This window comes from Pectinophora gossypiella, chromosome 8, assembly GCF_024362695.1.
Source record: "Pectinophora gossypiella chromosome 8, ilPecGoss1.1, whole genome shotgun sequence".
NCBI classification, from domain to species: domain Eukaryota; kingdom Metazoa; phylum Arthropoda; class Insecta; order Lepidoptera; family Gelechiidae; genus Pectinophora; species Pectinophora gossypiella.
Genome location: NC_065411.1, coordinates 14,906,123 through 14,925,318, shown reverse-complemented (window position 1 = coordinate 14,925,318; position 19,196 = coordinate 14,906,123). Strand labels below are relative to the sequence as shown.

Sequence of the window (19,196 nt, the reverse complement as noted above, 5' to 3'; positions counted from 1 at the left end):
TCCAGTACCCGTTATATACTTTTGAATTACACAAGTATTCTCCCCAAAGCGAAATACGTAAAAGAATTTAATACTCTTCGTAAAAGAAAAGATTATAGAATTATAGCCGTAATTTGCTGAGGATTAGATGTTGGATGTTGCTATATTTTAAGCATTTTTTATAGGTTGGGTATAATACTTTTATGAAAATATTTCACAAGAACGAGGTTTTCAACACTCGAGAAATCTCTTTATAACGGTGTATAACTTTATTAAAATATTTAAAGCTACCGCCAGTGTTGTATGAAAAATATTAAAATTTAAAAGTAACAACAGAAGGAGTAAAATAACAAAAAACATGCACCAATGACACGCTCATAAAGTAACGTGTAAAATCGCCAAAAATAACATTTAAAAGAATCAATAATACGAAACTGCGAGTGTAGCCGTAGCAAGCCTCAGTTGTCTGGGCGCCGTAGCCGCGGCCGGACGTCTACGAGCTACGCCGCAGCGCGTAGCAATACATCGGGAACGCGAAATGTGAAAACACATTGTGGCAAAATTGTATTGCTCAAAATAAATTTTGTGATTTGTGACAAACTATGTGTGACAAAATGCAGTGGTCGTGGCTACTATTGCTTTGCTTCGCGTGTGCAGTGGTTGGAAACCCGGCTAAAATAGGTCAGTATTATTAATAAATAATTTAGTTTCCGCATGGATGGCTCGATATTCATATTGGTTATGGCTAAGAACAAAGGAAGGGGTAACTCTCATGGCCAGTGGCTATGGATCTAGTGCCAAATTATTTTATTGAAAGTCACGTGTGTTTAAATAAGCGTGACTCCTTTTTATAATTTTTTGTAAGTTGTCAAAATCTTTTTTTACTTTCAATTCAACAAAGAAATAAAAAAAGAAGTTTAATTTAATTTAAGTTGTGAATCGTTTCTTTGTTTTATTGTTACTCTCATATCATAAGGAAAATTGTATCGCATTTCTCGAACTTGCGAATCAAATTATTTTAATTACAAATGGAAGGCAATGGAAAGACATTTATAATTAATTATAATAATACTTAAGTCATTAAATTATAAATGATGAACGTTTCATTTGAAATCTATATTAATGAGATGATTCCTAAAACTACTCAGTTTATTAGTTAATGAAAGGACAGATAGTAATTATTTATTTAATATAATGAATTAGTACTATCTTTTTATTCAAAAAATAATTTAATAATTAATCAGTTTCATTTGTAATTTTCTTTAAAGTTTAAGTACCTAAGTTTGACATTAAAAATGTCTCTCTGTCTTTGTCTGTTAATCGAACTCAATAACGTACATTAAGGTTAACCCGGGTAAATTCGAGAAGTTAAACAGGTGTAGAAAAAAAAAAAAAATTCTCGATTCTGACAAATGTTTTCCCCAGAAGCTTTAAATTTATAGATTAAAAAAAAACAAGATTTATGCCTGTTTTTTTTTTTTATCCTGCGATAAAAGGTTTCTGCTTAAAACGTGGTCAGAGTACAGGGTTAGTTTTTTTTTACTTTTATCGACGAGTTTGTGTTTTGGTCAAAGATCAGACTACTGTCTATTTTTAATTTTAAGGCAAGGAGAATAAGGTGCATTAAAAAATACACCCGACCTTAACCCATTCAAACTATAGTGTGTCATTTTTTCTTGCTCAATCTTCAAACACACACATATAAATCGTCGCTTTGCATAAGCCCTCACAACAGACTTTTTAATGCAGGTAAAAAATGTAGTATTTGTAGTTTTAATTTTTATGCGGAAATTAATTGAAATAAATTCCGATTTAATTGAAGATCATAATATTAAAATGTGATTTAACTTACGTGCAGTTTCCACCAACATAGTTGACTCGACCGCTGTAGACGGCGATACGGCTCTACCTATCACGTTGGTCTAACAGAAAGCTCGGTGAGGTGTGGGTACTTAGTTCATCTTGCGATCGACGTACCTCTGACTACCCCAATTGGGATATAGCTTATGTTAGGTTGTTTATGTATGTCTTTTTTTTTTCAAAAAGGCGATAGTGTGTTTTTTTCAGTGTAAGCACGTTATTTATTTTATTTATATTGTTATTTATTATGCTTTATCTACTACTACTATCGTATGGGTTATGAGGTGGATTACCAACCCCATCAACCCTGGTATCAGGTATACCATTGAGCCGCCAAAGATATAACGACTACTTACTTACATCAGTAAGTAGTAACCGGGATCAACAGCTTAATGCCTTCCGAAGCACGTATCATCTCACTTTCGGACAATCAAGTGATCAGCCTGTAATGTCCTAACGAAACTAGGGATCACAAAGTGATTTTTGTGATATGTCCCCACCGGGATTTGAACCCGGGATCTCTCCTTCTCCGGTTCGTGAGCCCAACGCTCAAACCACTGGACCACGGAGGCCGTTATGTATTGTAAGGGTGCTACCAGACCAATCGATCGATCATCGATCGACGGCATCGATAGTTTCTACCAGACCGACGGATCGATTATTGTCATCGCCCGGCAATCGATCGATTGCTTAATCGAACAGTATCTGTCGATCAATTAAAGTTACCAGACCAGTCGATCAACTTCGATCGACGATGATCGATGCCGTCGATCGATGATCGATCGATTGGTCTGGTAGCACCCTAACTGTTCTGTATTATTTTCTCTGCCCATCATGTGAGGAATCACACCGTGAATTAAGCCAGCTAAATGTAATATGGGGTAGAACACTCAAAGCACGTCGCAGCAGTAATGGCGTTTGCTGAACACTTGTAATCGTCTCCTAGCAGAGTCATAGCGTTTGATATTCAACCGTTATTCAGCTTAGCTAGGATTTTGACTTTGAATACACACACATACACACAAAGTCACATAAACTCTTTATTTTTCACTTTCTTACCACCGATTGTAATTGGAATACTATTGTATTTAAGTCTATAAATTACGTAATACAAACTGGATTTAAAAAAAAGAAAGGAAAACATGAAAGTAGGACTAGGGCCCTGTGCTGGGAGGTTTTCTGGCCACGTCTTTCCCTCAGCGTTACAGATTCCGATGTGGTAGTAGTTTTACAGCTAGGTACATAGTATGTAATTTAATTTTATGACGTTCAAAAAGCGCTAACTAAATTTGTAAGCCAATTTTGAAAAATAAATATTTTTGAATATTTGAATTTGCATTTTGGATTGGCCGGAAAAACTAAGTATGTACTAAACTTTTAGAATAAAACAAAATTTTTAAGTTGAGTGATAGAGAAGACAGAGATGTGGTGTAAAAGACGATATAGTGACTAAGACTGAGAAGGGAATGTTAGGGAATGTTAGGTTGGTTTGGACACGTAGAGCGGATATAAAGGATAATAGAATTGCAAAAGCGGCATAAAAACCGAAATTTGATGGTAGGGCTGGCAAAGGAAGACCTAGAAGGACTTACATTGAACAAATTGGAGATGTCCTTAGAAAAGGTTTAATACGATCTTCTCTGAACCGGCGTGCGTGTAGTGAGAGTGGGATAATGGGAGTAGGAGTGGGAGTGGGTGGGAGTGGGTGTTAGTGGGTGGGAGTGGGTGGGAGTGGTTTTTATATTCTCGTGAACTACACATCACTGTTTTTAACATGATTGACTATAGTTATGAGCGATAGGCTGATCCCTTGTCACCATAAAGTTCATCATATTAATCTTAAGACTTCGTATCAACAGTGGCTGCATGTTGTCTTTGATTACTTGTGGCTCTGCCCACCCCATTAAGGATTACGGGCGAGAGTTTACGTATGTATGTTAAAGAAGTCTCAACAAAGTTTACAAAACCAAGCGGATGAAAAGAGCAACTGAAGTGGCGCTTAGAAAAGTCAACTCTATCACAATGTAACAATGAGGAACTTGCATTGTCCTGCAGGACAAACTGCAACTCTGTTGACACAATTGATGTCAGGATGTTTATATTACGGAAGTATCCTTTGTCTTTTATTGTTGCTTTGCTATCATTATAGTGGAAGATATAACCAACGCACATTGAGTCGGGACTTTAAATATTGTAAGAAACTTTATTGAAGACCCTTCTTCTTGTTTCGACGGCATTAAGATTTTTTCATCCCAGTATTTTGCCACCTGGACAGCATAACATAACATAAACTGCCTATATACGTCCCACTGCTGGGCACAGGCCTCCCCTCAATCAACCGGAGGGGGTATGGAGCATACTCCACCACGCTGCTCCACTGCGGGTTGGTGGAGGTGTTTTTACGGCTAATAGCCGGGACCAACGGCTTAACGTGCCCTCCGAAGCACGGAATCATCTTACTTTTTCGGACAATCAGGTGATTCAAGCCTGAAAAGTCCTTACCAAACAAAGGACAGTCTCACAAAGTGATTTCGACAATGTCCCCATCGGGAATTGAACCCGGACCTCCAGATCGTGAGCCTAACGCTCTAACCACTAGACCACGGAGGCTGTCAGCATATGCCTGGACAGCATATTCGGTGGCATTCATCAGCTCCTCTCGCGTACGGTCACGAGCATCAATATGTATACACTTTGGTACCATGTCACATTAAGTTTTTTGACAAATTGAACTGTAAGTCTCACTAAATGTCAAATATGTTAGTGCGACAGAGTCGTAAAGTGGGTACATTATATTGCTCATGACTTTACTGTACGTATAATTCTTTATTTAAATTAATATTACGTACTGTGGCTGTTTTATATATGCCACACTTAATCACTATGTTACCTAATACACTTTATTAGGGTAAAGTAGCTCGCCTCTCAAAGTTTCCAAAATCAAATATTATACTATTACAACATGTGGTTTTTGTTGTCAAGATCCACCGACGACCCGATTACTCTAGCCATAGAGGCAGCCAATCAGCTCGCGTCACCAAACACTTCAGGACCCCGATACCGACCCCGCCGGCGTGGTCGACGATTTCCCTCATTCAGCGCTTATCGCTATCGACCCCCTAGGGTCGATTAATTCTTTCAAATATTTTTCCTCTCAGACGACGCCCTGAGCCGAGGTTCGCGCCCAACTGGGCACCCTCAGGCCTGTTGTCTTAAACGTTGTACCGGGTGAGAGCCTTCAGCGCTCCCCATTTGTCCGGCCAAGTATTTAATGCCATCTGCGGCAAATCTACAATAAGTCACGTCAAAAAACATATATGTTGTCAAGAGCTAAGTTGCTTAAAGCTTATGTTGAAAGTATGCGATCTTTGTACGAGAACGCGCTTAATAACAGGAAAAAGAGGGGGTGAGGGGTGAGGGGTGAGGAGGAGCTCGGTGGCGCAGCGGTAAACGCGCTCGGTCTGCGATTGTTAAAGTTAAGCAACTTTCGCAAAGGCCGGTCATAGGATGGGTGACCACAAAAAAAAGGTTTCATCTTGAGCTCCTCCGTGCTTCGGAAGGCACGTTAAGCCGTTGGTCCCGGCTGCATTAGCAGTCGTTAATAACCATCAATCCGCACTGGGCCCGCGTGATGGTTTAAGGTCCGATCTCCCTATCCATCCATAGGGAAGGCCCGTGCCCCAGCAGTGGGGACGTTAATGGGCTGGTGATGATGAGGTGAAACTAGCTCGGCGCCCGATTTGTATTGGTGCGGGGAAGAGGGTATTGCTTGATAACCGTCGCCGCCGGTCGGTGTTTTTTTTTAGGTCTCCGTAGCCAAAATTAAATGGCGAAAACGAAATCCTTATGGATTCGTCATGTCTGTCTGCCCGTCCGTCTGTCGGTCGGTCCGTATGTCACAGACACTTTTTTCCGAAACTATAAGAGCTATACTATTTAAACTTGGTTAGTAGATGTATTCTGTGAACCGCATTAACATTTTCACACAAAATTTGAAAAAAAAAAACTGTAAATTTTGGGGGTAGTCCATACATAGAACTGAAACTCAAAAAGAAAATTCCCTTTTTGACGTGACGAATTTGTATTTGCTGCAAATGGCATTAAGTACTTAGCTGTATACATCGGTGAGTTACGGACCTAAAAATATCCTTTTGACTTCGCTACGTGCATGCTGTAGGTAAAAGCGTTAAGGCATTAAGACTTTGCGGTGCAGAATGATAAATTACTTTAAGCACTACACCGGTAACGGGCACGGCTGATGAATGTTTACACAGCACGTCGTACCCTGCACTATTTTCTTTATTTATTTACTAGCCACCCGCCCGGGCTTCGCTCAGGTGCAATGCTGAGGAAAAAATGAAATTATTTACGACATCACATTAAAAACCTCAAAAATAACAGTATTTCTCCACTATTTAATGGATGTTATTATACATATAAACCTTCCTCTTAAACCACTCTATCTATTAAAAAAAACCGCATCAAAATCCATTGCGTAGTTTTAAAGATTTAAGCGTACATACAAGCGTGCAAGCGGGATATAGGGACAGAAAAAGCGACTTTATTTTATACTATGTAGTGATTTTTTATTTTGAAATGGCTACACAGGCTTCTTGCTTTGAAGTTTTTATGCTGATTTATAAGCATAAAAACTTCAGGAGTTATATAAATCCAGATCTGTGGACATGGGTTCGTATCCCAAACTCGTTTTTACCTAAACGATTACGTAGTACACTGCAAATGTTGTGTGCACCTATAATTGGCTTATGTAAAAGTCCAATTCCAGATGTAACTTTTATTTTATTTAATATTTTATTATATAATAAAACTGTTGGTATACCTTTTTAAAAATAAATAAATAAAAGGTGAGCGTAAGAACGGCTGGGCACTTGGCGTATTTTAAGTCGAAATGGTAGGTACTCAATCATTACAACTTAATTTAATTTTACTATTTTGTTTTATTGATTTTTGAATTTTAAATTTTGAATTTTAATTTTATAATTGCCAATGTAAATATGAGTTACATGCCTGAAATAAAATTATTTATTTATTGCTTCCCTATTAGTGTAACTTAGTGCCTATCACCAGACATTAGCATACTTACAACGAATTTATTTCAATATGGTATTTGATAGATTTTGACCCCTCTGTTCTACAATTTGTTTTATTTGTGGTATCCTGTGATTGGCGAACAAACATTGTACTTACTGTAATTATTCTTAGTTAATTAATAAGCTGTTGGATATCCTCAATAAATAAATAAATAAATAAAATAAATAGGGTCAATGATAAATTATAAAATGCCAATTTAGAAATAGAAGCCTGTCTAAGATGGACCAAAATCAATCTTATTCTACTTTTCAAATTATTTTCGAATTTTATTTATGAATTAAGTAACAATGACTGCGACGTTTGACCGCTTTTATTGATGACGTCACAAAACAGTATTTCCATACAAATCCCAAAGAAAACTTTCGTTTTGTCCTTTCGTAAAAAGTATTGAGATACTTTTAATCCTCAATAGGCTACTTGACAACCTAGTCAAATGAGTTTGACTAGGTTGTCAATTAGCCTATTGAGGATTAAAATTGCCTATTTCTCCCATCAGGGGGGCTAATGGGGCCACATTTGATGAATCATTATTTTTATTTTATTATGTTCTGTACTTTAATTGTTCTTGATGTATATAATGTTTTTGTTAATTGATTGATGACAGGAAACCTAGCATCGAGACAAACCATTCCTGGTTTAGCGATGCTATGCGTCAAAACTGTATACCTACTCAGTTTATCAAATAAATAAAAAAATAAAAAATAAAAAAAAAATGTTCCTATTATGAATTGAATTGCAAATCGTAAAATGGGCACTTATGAATTTTCATACTCGCTCTCAGATCTACACAAAAGCATGAACTATATCATTTTATACGTACTTACGTATAATTATATAGGTAGAACCGTGACTAGTTGACTTAGAACAATAATTGTGTTTGAATGATTAATGTCTATTGCAATTAACTAAGATAACGTATATATGTCAGAACTTGCAGAAGAAGGGATGTATAGGAAGGATGATCTGTCATATACAAGGTGTTAGTGACATCGTAACGAATACTAAGAGGGATGATCTTCTCTTCTCTTCTTATCGTGTCTATGGGAAACTAAATAGTATCGGCCCAAAACTTAGCAACACGTATGGAACTCTCTGCAGCGCTCATCAGATCCTCCTGCGTGCAGGTGTTCGGGCACGCAGGACACGATGTAGGATGTTCCATCGTTTGAGGAACAGTGCCGCACTTGCACTTTTACCTTCAATGTAATGTGTCACAATTTGTTGAATAAACATTTTCTCTCTCTCTCTCTCTCAAGCGGGCGCGTGGTCTTTTGTAGCGGAAGTGGGCGCGCGTAACCGAAAAGACGTTTGGGATGTATAAATGAAATAAAGCACTAATTATTCGATAATTATTTATTTATTTGTACTTACATATATTATCATTGTCCTTAAAGTATAATTTGTCAAAAAAAGTAATTAAAATTAATTAATTACTACTAAAAATTATTACTAAAAAAACTAAAAAAAAAACAATTAGTAACCTAATTAAAATTGGCGTGTGATGTCTTCAAGGATCCCGCTATGTATAATAATCCGAAAAGTGCTTGGATTTCCACCGCATCTGTCTAAAACTAAAGCGATCTGTGGAGTGGTGGGAGCGCCCCGAGCCACGGTTTATTCTTTGTTTTACTCCCAATGACATAGCGACAGGCTACTAAAAGTGACAAATAAATGTAATAGGTAATAATAATAATAAATTAACAATTAATTATTAATTATCATTTATTTTGTATTAACGAAAATGTACTAAGCGCGGTCGATTCGACTACGCGCGCCCGCTTGAAGGTTAAGTCCGAGCCCTCCGAGAAACCCCACCTGAACAAATTGTCCTTACTTCCGCCCACCTGAATCCGAAGTATATTTAGAGACTTCCAAGTAAGCCAAGGAAAATCAAGACCTGGTGGAGGTCTCCCGGACGGCGAAACAAAATGGTTTGGGAGGTGTACAGTCATGAGCAATATAATGTACCGACTTTAAGACTCTGTCGCACTAACATATTTGACATTTAGTGAGACTTACAGTTCAATTTGACAAAAAAGTTAATGTGACATGGTACCAAAGTGTATAATTAATGCTCGTGACCGTACCCGTTCCTGCCAAAGTTTCGCCAAGTGTGTGTCGCCTCTACTTGTTGATGACCGCTCTAAGGAAAGATGCAGAGGGATGATAAAAAAAAAACATGAAATTTGCGACGGAAAATTCCACTTGATGTCGACTCTAAATCATGGCCTGTATCATCCCTTAAAGTTTTCGTTACGATGTCACTAACACCCTGTATATGTAGAACTATGACTAGTTGGCTTAGAACAATAATTGTGTTTCAATGATTAATGTCCACTGCAATTAACTAAGTGTGTCAGAACTAGGAGACACCCTGTATAAGGTGGATGATCTGTACATCTCATGGATTAATTGTCATACATAATCATCATCACTAATTTAAATGCCACGCTCTTGTCGGTGTAGCATTCTCCATGCTACTTTTTAGGGAAAAATAGGGTAGTGGTTTCCCTCTTGCCTTCCGCCCCGCAGTACTCTGACGCGAGTGGGATGGCGCCCAGAGCAGTCACTTTCTAGGACTCCAGCCTTCCGCCTCTGAATAGTACTGACAGTTACTGCCATACATAATAGGTATAATATTTTTTGTTTAAGGTAGTTAATTAAGTTGTATAATGTTCGCTATTATTTGTGACTGCCTATTTTAGTTACCATATATCTCACTAAGACACGACGGTGGCGCCACCAAAAGGAAAATATTCACGCTTCTGTTGCCAGTAACCAATTAGTCTAGTTTACAACTAGTCAAATCAGTTACTTTTTACTAAACGTCAAAACATGAAATTACTATGGAATATGTATAAAAAGCACACATTGACGACATAAAATTTCAGGACATATTATTACGTTTTTCTTGATTAAAATTCATTACTTAATAGTTTAAAAAGAAAAAAGAAAATGTTTTTCGTTTATTTTAGATTTGTCTTTATTTAGTAATGAGAATTTAATAATTTACCTTGAACCCAGTACACTACTCAATTACCTTCTATACACAACTGCATTAATTTGTTTGACGTCAAAAATGACGATTCAAAGTGTATCTATGTTACCTACTAAATAAAGATGATTTTGAATTTGAATTCAAATTGATGGTCACCATGGTATCATAAGGCTAAATACATAGCGCAGCAGTTTATCTGCATATTAATACCTATTTTGAAAGTATTTAAATCCATATTATTTCCAACGTTATGGATTCAACAAAAACAATGGTGCGGTGTTTTCAATATTTCTTGCCTCTGTACGGTCACGCGCATTAATATGTATACACTTTGGTACCATGTCACATTAACTTTTTTGACAAATTGAACTGTAAGTCTCACTAAATGTCAAATACGTTAGTACGACAGAGTCCTAAAGTGGGTACATTATATTGCTCATGACTGTACGTAGTTTGGTTCTACTGCTATTACATTCAAATTTACTACTAGTTCTGTATTTGCTGATAAGTGCAAGCGGAACCAAATCGGAACCAATATTATCGGCATGCGTGTATGTCTGTATGTTACATGATCAACATGGTGTTATAAAGAAAAAATAACACAAAAACGTACATAAACAGCCTATTTACGTCCCACTGCTGGGCACAGGCCTACCCTCAATTAACCGGAGGGGTATGGAGCATACTACACCACGCTGCTCCGCTGCGGGTTGGTAGAGGCTAATAGCCGGGACCTTTTTCGGACAATCAGGTGATGCAAGCCTGCACAGTCCTTGCCAAACAAAGGACAGTCTCACAAAATGATTTCAATAATGTCCCCATCGGGAATCGAACCCGGACCTCGAGATCGTGAGCCTAACGCTCTAACCGCTAAACCACAGAGGTTGTTAAAGAAAAATGAAACTAATATTGTATAAGTGTTTCTCTTATCAAACCGCTTACGAAAAAGAAAATTATTTTATTTTATTTAATAAAAAATATCTGAGGTAGTTTGAATAATAAAATGGAAATGAATTGTAGAAATATATTTACAAAAACATAAAAACTGATCTTTAATGTTTATTAAATTATTCCTTAAATAAACTCTATTATTTTAAGAAACTATTCTTTAAATTAATAAACATTTTGAAAACAAAATAATATTATTAGCCTTGTCATTTTTGACATGACTAATTTGCATTCCAAATTTAAAATTCGAGCTTGTACCAAACATACTCTCACAAACGTACGCGAAATAAATAATACCGCTGGTGCAGCATTGCTATTCCCGTCTCAACGCATTAGCAATAGGATTCCCTCACAAAATCTACACACCTAACATGGTATTTCACATTGCCCGAAATAATTCCGCCAAATGTGTTGTATTCTATCCCATTCGCCTATCTACGTACACTAACGTTCCACCAATCTGGGGAAACACACGGTCGGGATTTGTGTTTCTAAACGGCGCGAGGAACGCACAGAAATCCTATTGTTTTTAAAAATAGTATTTTTTATCACCTCATGGTTCATTCATCATTTATCTTAACCAAAGGTTAAGAGAGAGGTGGTTAGGTTAGGTTTTGTTTTTATCTGTCTTAAGTGCAGTTTTCACTAACACAATTGGCTCATCCATTATAGACGGCGATACGGCTCACCACCTATCATGTTGATCTAACAAAAAACTCTTCAACTTTCTCTTGAGTTTTTCTTGAGTTTTGATCGAGTTGAATGTAACTCTGACTACCCCAATTCGGATATACTCGTGAGCTTAATATGTTGCGTTGGTTTATCATTCATGTATTTCTTTTAAGGCTGTTTATGCATTGTGAATCTGCGTAGGAACCGCGGCGTTTCCGTACATTTTCAAGCGACGTATGTTTTTTTTATTTACCTTCTAACATTTGACATCACCAGGCACAGTATGTAAATTGGTATAATAACATTTGCTAAGACGGCTTTGCATAATTGAGAATGTGGAATAATAGAAGTGACTTTATAATACATATTTTAATCATACGAAACAAAGTACAGCTATTACATACATACATACATTTGACATTCCATTGACGCGAAACTGCACGGAGAGGAGCGGAGATGTGCAGAAATCGACCAATCACCGTGAGGGACAGAGTGACAGAGCGTCTTCGTTTTTCGCTCCCTCGAAAGCTGTGATTGGTCAAATCCGCACATCTCCGCTCTTCTCCGCCCATCTCCGCGTCAGTGGAAACCTGGCTAAACGCGCAAGTGCGAGCGAGACATAGTTCGCGCGCTCTCCCCTTTACACCAGCGGGTTACGAGCATTTAAGACTAAAGTAAGACCCAGAGGGGGTGAGGTGGGTGCCCGATACGAATAGGTGCGGGGCGGAGAATTATCGTTCTATATGTAGAATTATTTTATATTCTATAGCGATAGCCTGATAAACCTTTGACGATCTTAGGACGAATATGAAGCCTGACTACAGGTTGTCTTGTTGATGAACTGTAGCTTTGCCCAGATACGGGGAGCGTGACTATACACACACTGACACTTAGATACACACACACACACTGACACATACTGACACATAGATACACATGGTGTGTGGGATACCGGGATACATAGACTTGCACACTGCATACCTTTTTTTTTTTTTTTTTTTTTGACGTGACTTATTGTAGATTTGCCGCAGATGGCATTAACTACTTGGCCGGACAAATGGGGAGCGCTGAAGGCTCTCACCCGGTACAACGTTTAAGACAACAGGCCTGAGGGTGCCCAGTTGGGCGCGAACCTCGGCTCAGGGCGTCGTCTGAGAGGAAAAATATTTGATAGAATTAATCGACCCTAGTGGGTCGATAGCGGTAAGCGCTGAATGAGGGAAATCGTCGACCACGCCGGCGGGGTCGGTATCGGGGACCTGAAGTGTTTGGTGTCGCGAGCTGATTGGCTGCCTCTATGGCTAGAGTAATCGGGTCGTCGGGATCGTATATTACGTCCTTCGGACGCCGATACTTTTCAGTACCGTCCCTAAGCGGGATGTATTCGGAAGCCGCAACTACCAGGGGATTTGGGTGGTGCGGAGCAGAATCGAAAAAACGTTTGGAAGCTAATTTGAGCCATTGGGCAATGGTTGGCAGACCTAGGTCAATGTGCAGATTTTCATTGCGAAGGAACCACGGAGCTCCCGTGGCTTTCCGCATGAAACGATTTTGTATTACCTGTAGACGGTGGATTTGAGAGGGACTCGCATGAGCGAAAACTACCCCTGCATAGGTCATGATCGGACGGATGCAAGTCGTGTAGATTTTCACCTTATTCCTAAGGGACAATTTACTTCGCTTGTTAAGAAGACAGTGAAGACGGCCCATTACAAACGCGGCGCGATCGCGCACACGTTTGATATGGGCCTTGAAAGTAAGACGTCTATCTAAGACTACGCCGAGATATTTGACTTGCTCCTCCCAAGGGATCGGCTTGCCAAACATCTTAATGATTTTAAGTTGACGGCGTGACCGTGGCGTGTTATAATAGCCCTTTGAAAAGTACACCGCTGCACTTTTCTCCGGGTTTACCTCGATTCGCACACTGCATACCGATCTTACCTAAGTAATTTGGTTGCGAATAGGCTACTTGACAACCTAGTCAAATGACATACTTTTTATGTAACGTCAAAACGAAAATTTTCTGTTGAGTTTGTATGGAAATACTGTACTGTGACGTTATCACTGTGACGGTCAAACGTCGTACTCATTGTTACTTAATTCATCAATAAAATTCGAAAATAAGTCGATAATTAAAATGTGATTGATATTTGACAATTTTAGTCGTTTCTTCTATTTCTGGGTTAACATTTTATAATTTATCTTTGACCCAGTCAAATACCCTATTTCTTGCGCCGTTTTTTCTTGTCGTTGGTTGCGCAACCAATTTGTTGCTAGCAACCTAATCAGGAATATTCTCTCGCTGGTCGCGCCACCACATCGCCCTATTAAGGCTGGCCCAATTTTTATTTTTTTTACATGACTTATTGGTTTGCCGCAAACGGCATCAACTACTTGGGTAGACATATGGGGAGCGCTGAGGACTCTCACCCTACAAAATTTAAGACAACAGGCCCAAGGGTGCTCAGATGAGAATAGCATTAGTTTTATGCTAATAGAAAGAACCTTGTCTTTCAATAAGATCTTTCTTATATTACGTAGAGGTCTGTAACAATCCTACAATGTGCCTCTATATAACCTACTTTAATTCTAGTTAATGGTAGATTATCTACTAGTGTGAAGATAAAGACATAGCCATAGTCTAGATGTAGTTATAGACAGAGAGACTTAAGATGTTCTCAACTAGTTAATATCTTGTAGTTCGGAACATGTAAAGTGCGGAATTGTTGTGAGCAATTATACAGAATTAGCAAGACGCTGCGGCGTGCTCGTTTCACGTAGCAATTTAACTTGTACATCACTCAAACTCACACAAGCTTTCTCATTCCCACACATAATTCTCTCTCACACACACTCACATACACACACAATGCAATGCGTCGCGTCGCGCTATATTTAGTGTGCTAGACGAGAACGAAGGGTGTAACATACGATCCTGACGACCGCATTACTCTAGCTATAGAGGCAACAAAACAAACACTTCAGGGCCCCGATATCGACCCTGCCGGCAAGGTCGACGATTTCTGTCATTCAGCTTTATCGCTATAACAATTTAAAATATATTCCTCTCAGACGACGCCCTGAGCCGAGCTTCGCCCCAACTCGGAACCCTCAGTCCTGTTGTTTTAAATTTTGTACCGGGTGAGAGCCCTCAGCGCTCTCTATTTGTCCGGCCAAGCACCTAATTCAATTTGCGGTAAACCTACAGTAAATCAGGTCTTAAAAAACAACTGGAGAAAGCACCTATAGCTAAGCTATTCAAGTGATGTCGCAGTCAACGACACCACGGCGACACAACAACAACACAACACACACAAGAACAACACACAACAATACACACAACAACAACACACGCAACAACAACCAACGACAATGACAACAATAGCAACAACAACGATAACGGCCTCAACTTGCAATGTCCTCCTTAAACTAAGGATCAGAAAGCGATTTTTGTGATAATTACGTCCCCACCGGGATTCGTACTCGAGACCTACGGATCGCCAAAGCTCAACCACTGGACCACGGAGGCCGCATATGGCATTAACTAAGTACTTTGTCCAGATCGCCAGCGAGACAAACACCCTCTGATGTATGTAAAGAGGTATATTCCCCCACATTAGCCCAGCAGAATGACGTCAAAATCTGACATAAGGCACGCCGCTATACTGAATGTAGGCGCCATTTCCTGAGGGACGTGAGCACGTGACTGCAATTTTATATTGGCTTGCCCTCAACGTGCTACGGTCGCTGCGTACAACGCGTCTGGTGTGACAGTGGTGCTGGCAGACATAAACTTAATATATTTTTAGTGTAATTTTAAAACTACCAGACGAGCTAGACGCCTTCTAGAACTCGTGGTAGGATAACGCAGGGCAGGGATGTGTGAGACGAGGAAGCGAGGTATTTGCTCAGCAGTGTACCTTGCAATAGGCAATCTAAATATAAACTAGCGGCATAGGATAGCAGTTATGATGGCAGTTTTGACGTGTGTACCGTTCATCAAGTTTCTTATTAAATAACAACTACGTATAAGGAACAAATAGCTATACTTTATTGGCTACATCATGACCGTTCATAATAATTTATAGTTATATACATTACTCTGTTTTATCCAGCCGTGGTAGCCCAGTTGGAAGAACGCTTGACTCTCACTGTAAGGTCGCAGGTTCGAATCCAGCATAGGCCTGAACCTAAAAAAAGCCTTCTATATCAATGTTAAACTGAAAAACATCTGTGACCTCCATGTCACAGGAAAACCAGTAAAACACACAAAAAAAAGGCCTGAACTAATGATTTTTGAAATCGTTTTTCGAATTCATGTTTGGATCATAAATGATTATCACGTGAGGGTAAAGGACACATCGTGAGGAAACCCACATACTCGAGAAATGCGTTTTGGAGGTATATGACCTAACCTGTGTTGGACTGGTTTTCCCTTCGCAGGTTGGGAGGTCAGACAAAATATAAACGGACCATGCGAAAACGGGATAACGCTAGGGAGAATTGTTGTACTTAATAAAGTTATCTTTTTCATAAACTGATCGTAAGAGAGAGACGAAACGATATTTGGAAGTTAACTTGATTTTTAAAATTTTGTCGATGACGTTCGTATTTCTGAGACACGCAATAATATTTTTAATCTTCAACAAATTGAATCCTCCATCCGTCATATTATTACATACAACTGCCGCGTGGCCCCTCTATCGGCCCCTCGTTCTGCAGTCCCCTCAAATCTCAGGGGGCCTGACTGAGGGGCATTATGCCGATTAGCGCAGTTAGGGGGATCATCGAGATATTTACTTTTTGATCAATTCGCCAATCTGCTGCGCTGAACACTGTTAAATTCGTCTACCAGCATTATACGTTGAATGAATACGTTATTGACTTTCTTATGTTTTAAAGGAGGTACTCGTTCTTAGCTCAAATGGTTTTTTATGAGTTTATTCATATATCGTCAAAAAACATATTCTAGTGTAGTATGTGTGTAGTGTGTGCAGTGAAGTGTGTGCAGTGTAGTGTGTACAGTGTAGTGCATGTATATGTGTGTGTAGTGTGTGCGTGTGTGTTTTAGTGTGTCCTGTATTGAGCTGGTTTTCCCTTTGCGGGTTGGAAAGTCAGACAGGCAGTCGCGTCTGTAAAAAACCGGACCTGTCAAATCTTCAGGTTAGGTAAGCGGACCCTGTGAAAAACGGGATCATGCTAGGAAGATAATGATGATGATATTCTAGTGTGATTGTCATCAAAAAATCGTCAATTTCTTTTAATTTATTTCAATACGGGTAAAAATTGAGAATTTAAACTAGCGTGTCTATTTCATGGATTTGTTAATTAAAATCAAATCAGGAATGTGATTGTTCAAAATGGTGCTTACCTGGTTTTCACTATAACGCGACGATATATACATGTAGAACACCTATTCATAACTATACAATGATAACCTATTCATATAATAGACTAGTGTCCAACTAGTCAAATCAGTTACTTTTTACTAAACGTCAAAACGCGAAATTAATATGGAATTTGTTTGAAAAAACACACTGTGACGTCATAGCAAAACGGATCATCTTACTCTCGGACAATCAGGTGATCAGCCTGTAATGTACTAACCAAACTAGGGACCACAAAGTATTCATTTGTGATATGTCCCCACCGGGATTCGAACCTGGGACCTCCGGATCGTGAGCCCAACGCTCAACCACTGAACCACGGCGTTTGATCAGAAATTCATCACAGTAATTCATACAATATCTCACCGAAACGCAATAATTAATCAAATCATCATCAATTTCCGTTTGGTTAGATTTGTCTGCATACATAATGAGTGCATGATCAAACATGATTCAAGCCGCATCGCCTGATTGAACCTGGGAATAGGATTTTAATTGAATAATCAAATGTCATTTTACGGTGACATGAACAGTGTACTGATATGAACTGTACCTCAGAGAGACACATCATCGTAAAGTGTCTTTTGTAACTATTTTCTTTTATTTTGGTGCAATAAAGACTCTTCTTTGTCCACCCCTCTTCCCAGTTTAGCTGGGGTCGGGTCTCCTTACACGTCTGTGCCAGAGAACTCTGTAACCGGGACCAACGGCTTAAGATAAATAATGAAATTCGAATATAACTAAATAAAGACAGATCTAAAACTAATGGAAAACATTTTCCTTTTTTCTATTTAACTTATTTATAAATTTTATTCAAGAAATACGTAATAATAAGTCCGACATTATATCACGTTTTCCTATGACGTCACAATGTGATTTATCATGTAAATTCCATAGTAATTTCGTGTTTGACGTTTAGTAAAAAGTAACTGATTTGACTAGTTGGCAACTAGCCTATTGCTGGGTACTTTCTCTCCTTCACAAAATTCTTCTTTAATATTTGCTTCACCAAATTCTATTTAAATACTAGAAGCTCAAATATAGGCGGCAGCACTGTTAAGTGTTCCTAAATTTTAAAAGTTCTCCATACTGTCCAGCTAAAATTCGTGATTCATCATCACCATCATCACCAGCCCATTAACGTCCCCACTGCTGGGGCACGGGCCTTCCCTATGGATGGATAGGGAGATCGGGCCTTAAACCACCACGCGGGCCAGTGCGGATCTAGGTGGAGACATATCACATTAATCATTTTGTAATCCCTAGTTTGGTTAGGACATTACAGGATAATCACCTAATTATCCGAAGGTAAGATGTTAAGATGGTTCCGTGCTTCGGAAGGCACGTTAAGCCGTTGATCTCGGTTACTTTGTACTGATGTTAGTTAGTAGTCGTTACATGAGCCATTTCAGGGGCCTTTGACGGCTCAATAATGACTCTGACACCAGGGTTAATAAGGTTGGTAATTCACGTCTTAAACCACACGACAGAAGAAGAAGAAGTTGCTTCAATCGACTAATAGCCGACCGAACAATCTTGATCAATCTGTGGAAGTTATACGCGTCCATTTCGCAACGAATCATTGAAGGCATCCATCTTGTGCCGTCAGGAACAAATCAAGAGCTCTGTTTATCTGTCGTGCAGTTATATTTTTCACGCGCCCTTGCCCTGAGAAAATCCGTGACTGGAATCCGGGCGGTCAAAGAATAAAATGTTTCTTGAAAACTGGACGCTCTGTATAAATATCATATCCATTTTTTTTTACTTTAGTAGGATTAATAGGCTACTTGACAGTTGTAGCAATAAAATATGAAATATGTCGGATGTGGTAGTTTATCATTCAACGATAATTATCCGCTAGTTTTTTTATTAAGACTATTTTTATTAAGAATATTTTATTTTTACAAACTAAGAATGCCATATTTCATCTGTGTAATACAGGATCGGAAACACGGGCAGCCATGATTGAGCTTCGTGTGACATCACATATCACAAAATAAACAAAAACTATCTGGGTGGTTTCAAGTTATACTGTTTGACAGTTTTATTATTATTATCTAAATATTTATCAAGTAGCAAAAACTACAATGTGCTGTAAGCGCATATCGGCGTTGTGAAAAGCACGTAAGCACATTTTTGATAAATCACTTCTACCTAATATGTTTTTTGCGACAAGACCTCGATTTATTTGAATTAATTGCAATTCGGAAATAAATTGAGACCACACCTTTATTTAA

General features: G+C 38.7%; 1 protein-coding gene across 1 annotated transcript in view; it reads left to right on the top strand.

Moving 5' to 3' along the window:
• The first annotated feature begins 471 nt into the window (after positions 1-471).
• Positions 472-19,196, top strand: part of LOC126369290 (uncharacterized) — a 138,450-nt gene continuing 119,725 nt past the window's right edge. The window contains exon 1 of the mRNA XM_050013647.1: positions 472-660. Within this exon, the coding sequence (XP_049869604.1) occupies positions 582-660 (79 nt within the window). The 5' untranslated portion in view covers positions 472-581. The remainder of the gene's footprint in view (positions 661-19,196) is intronic.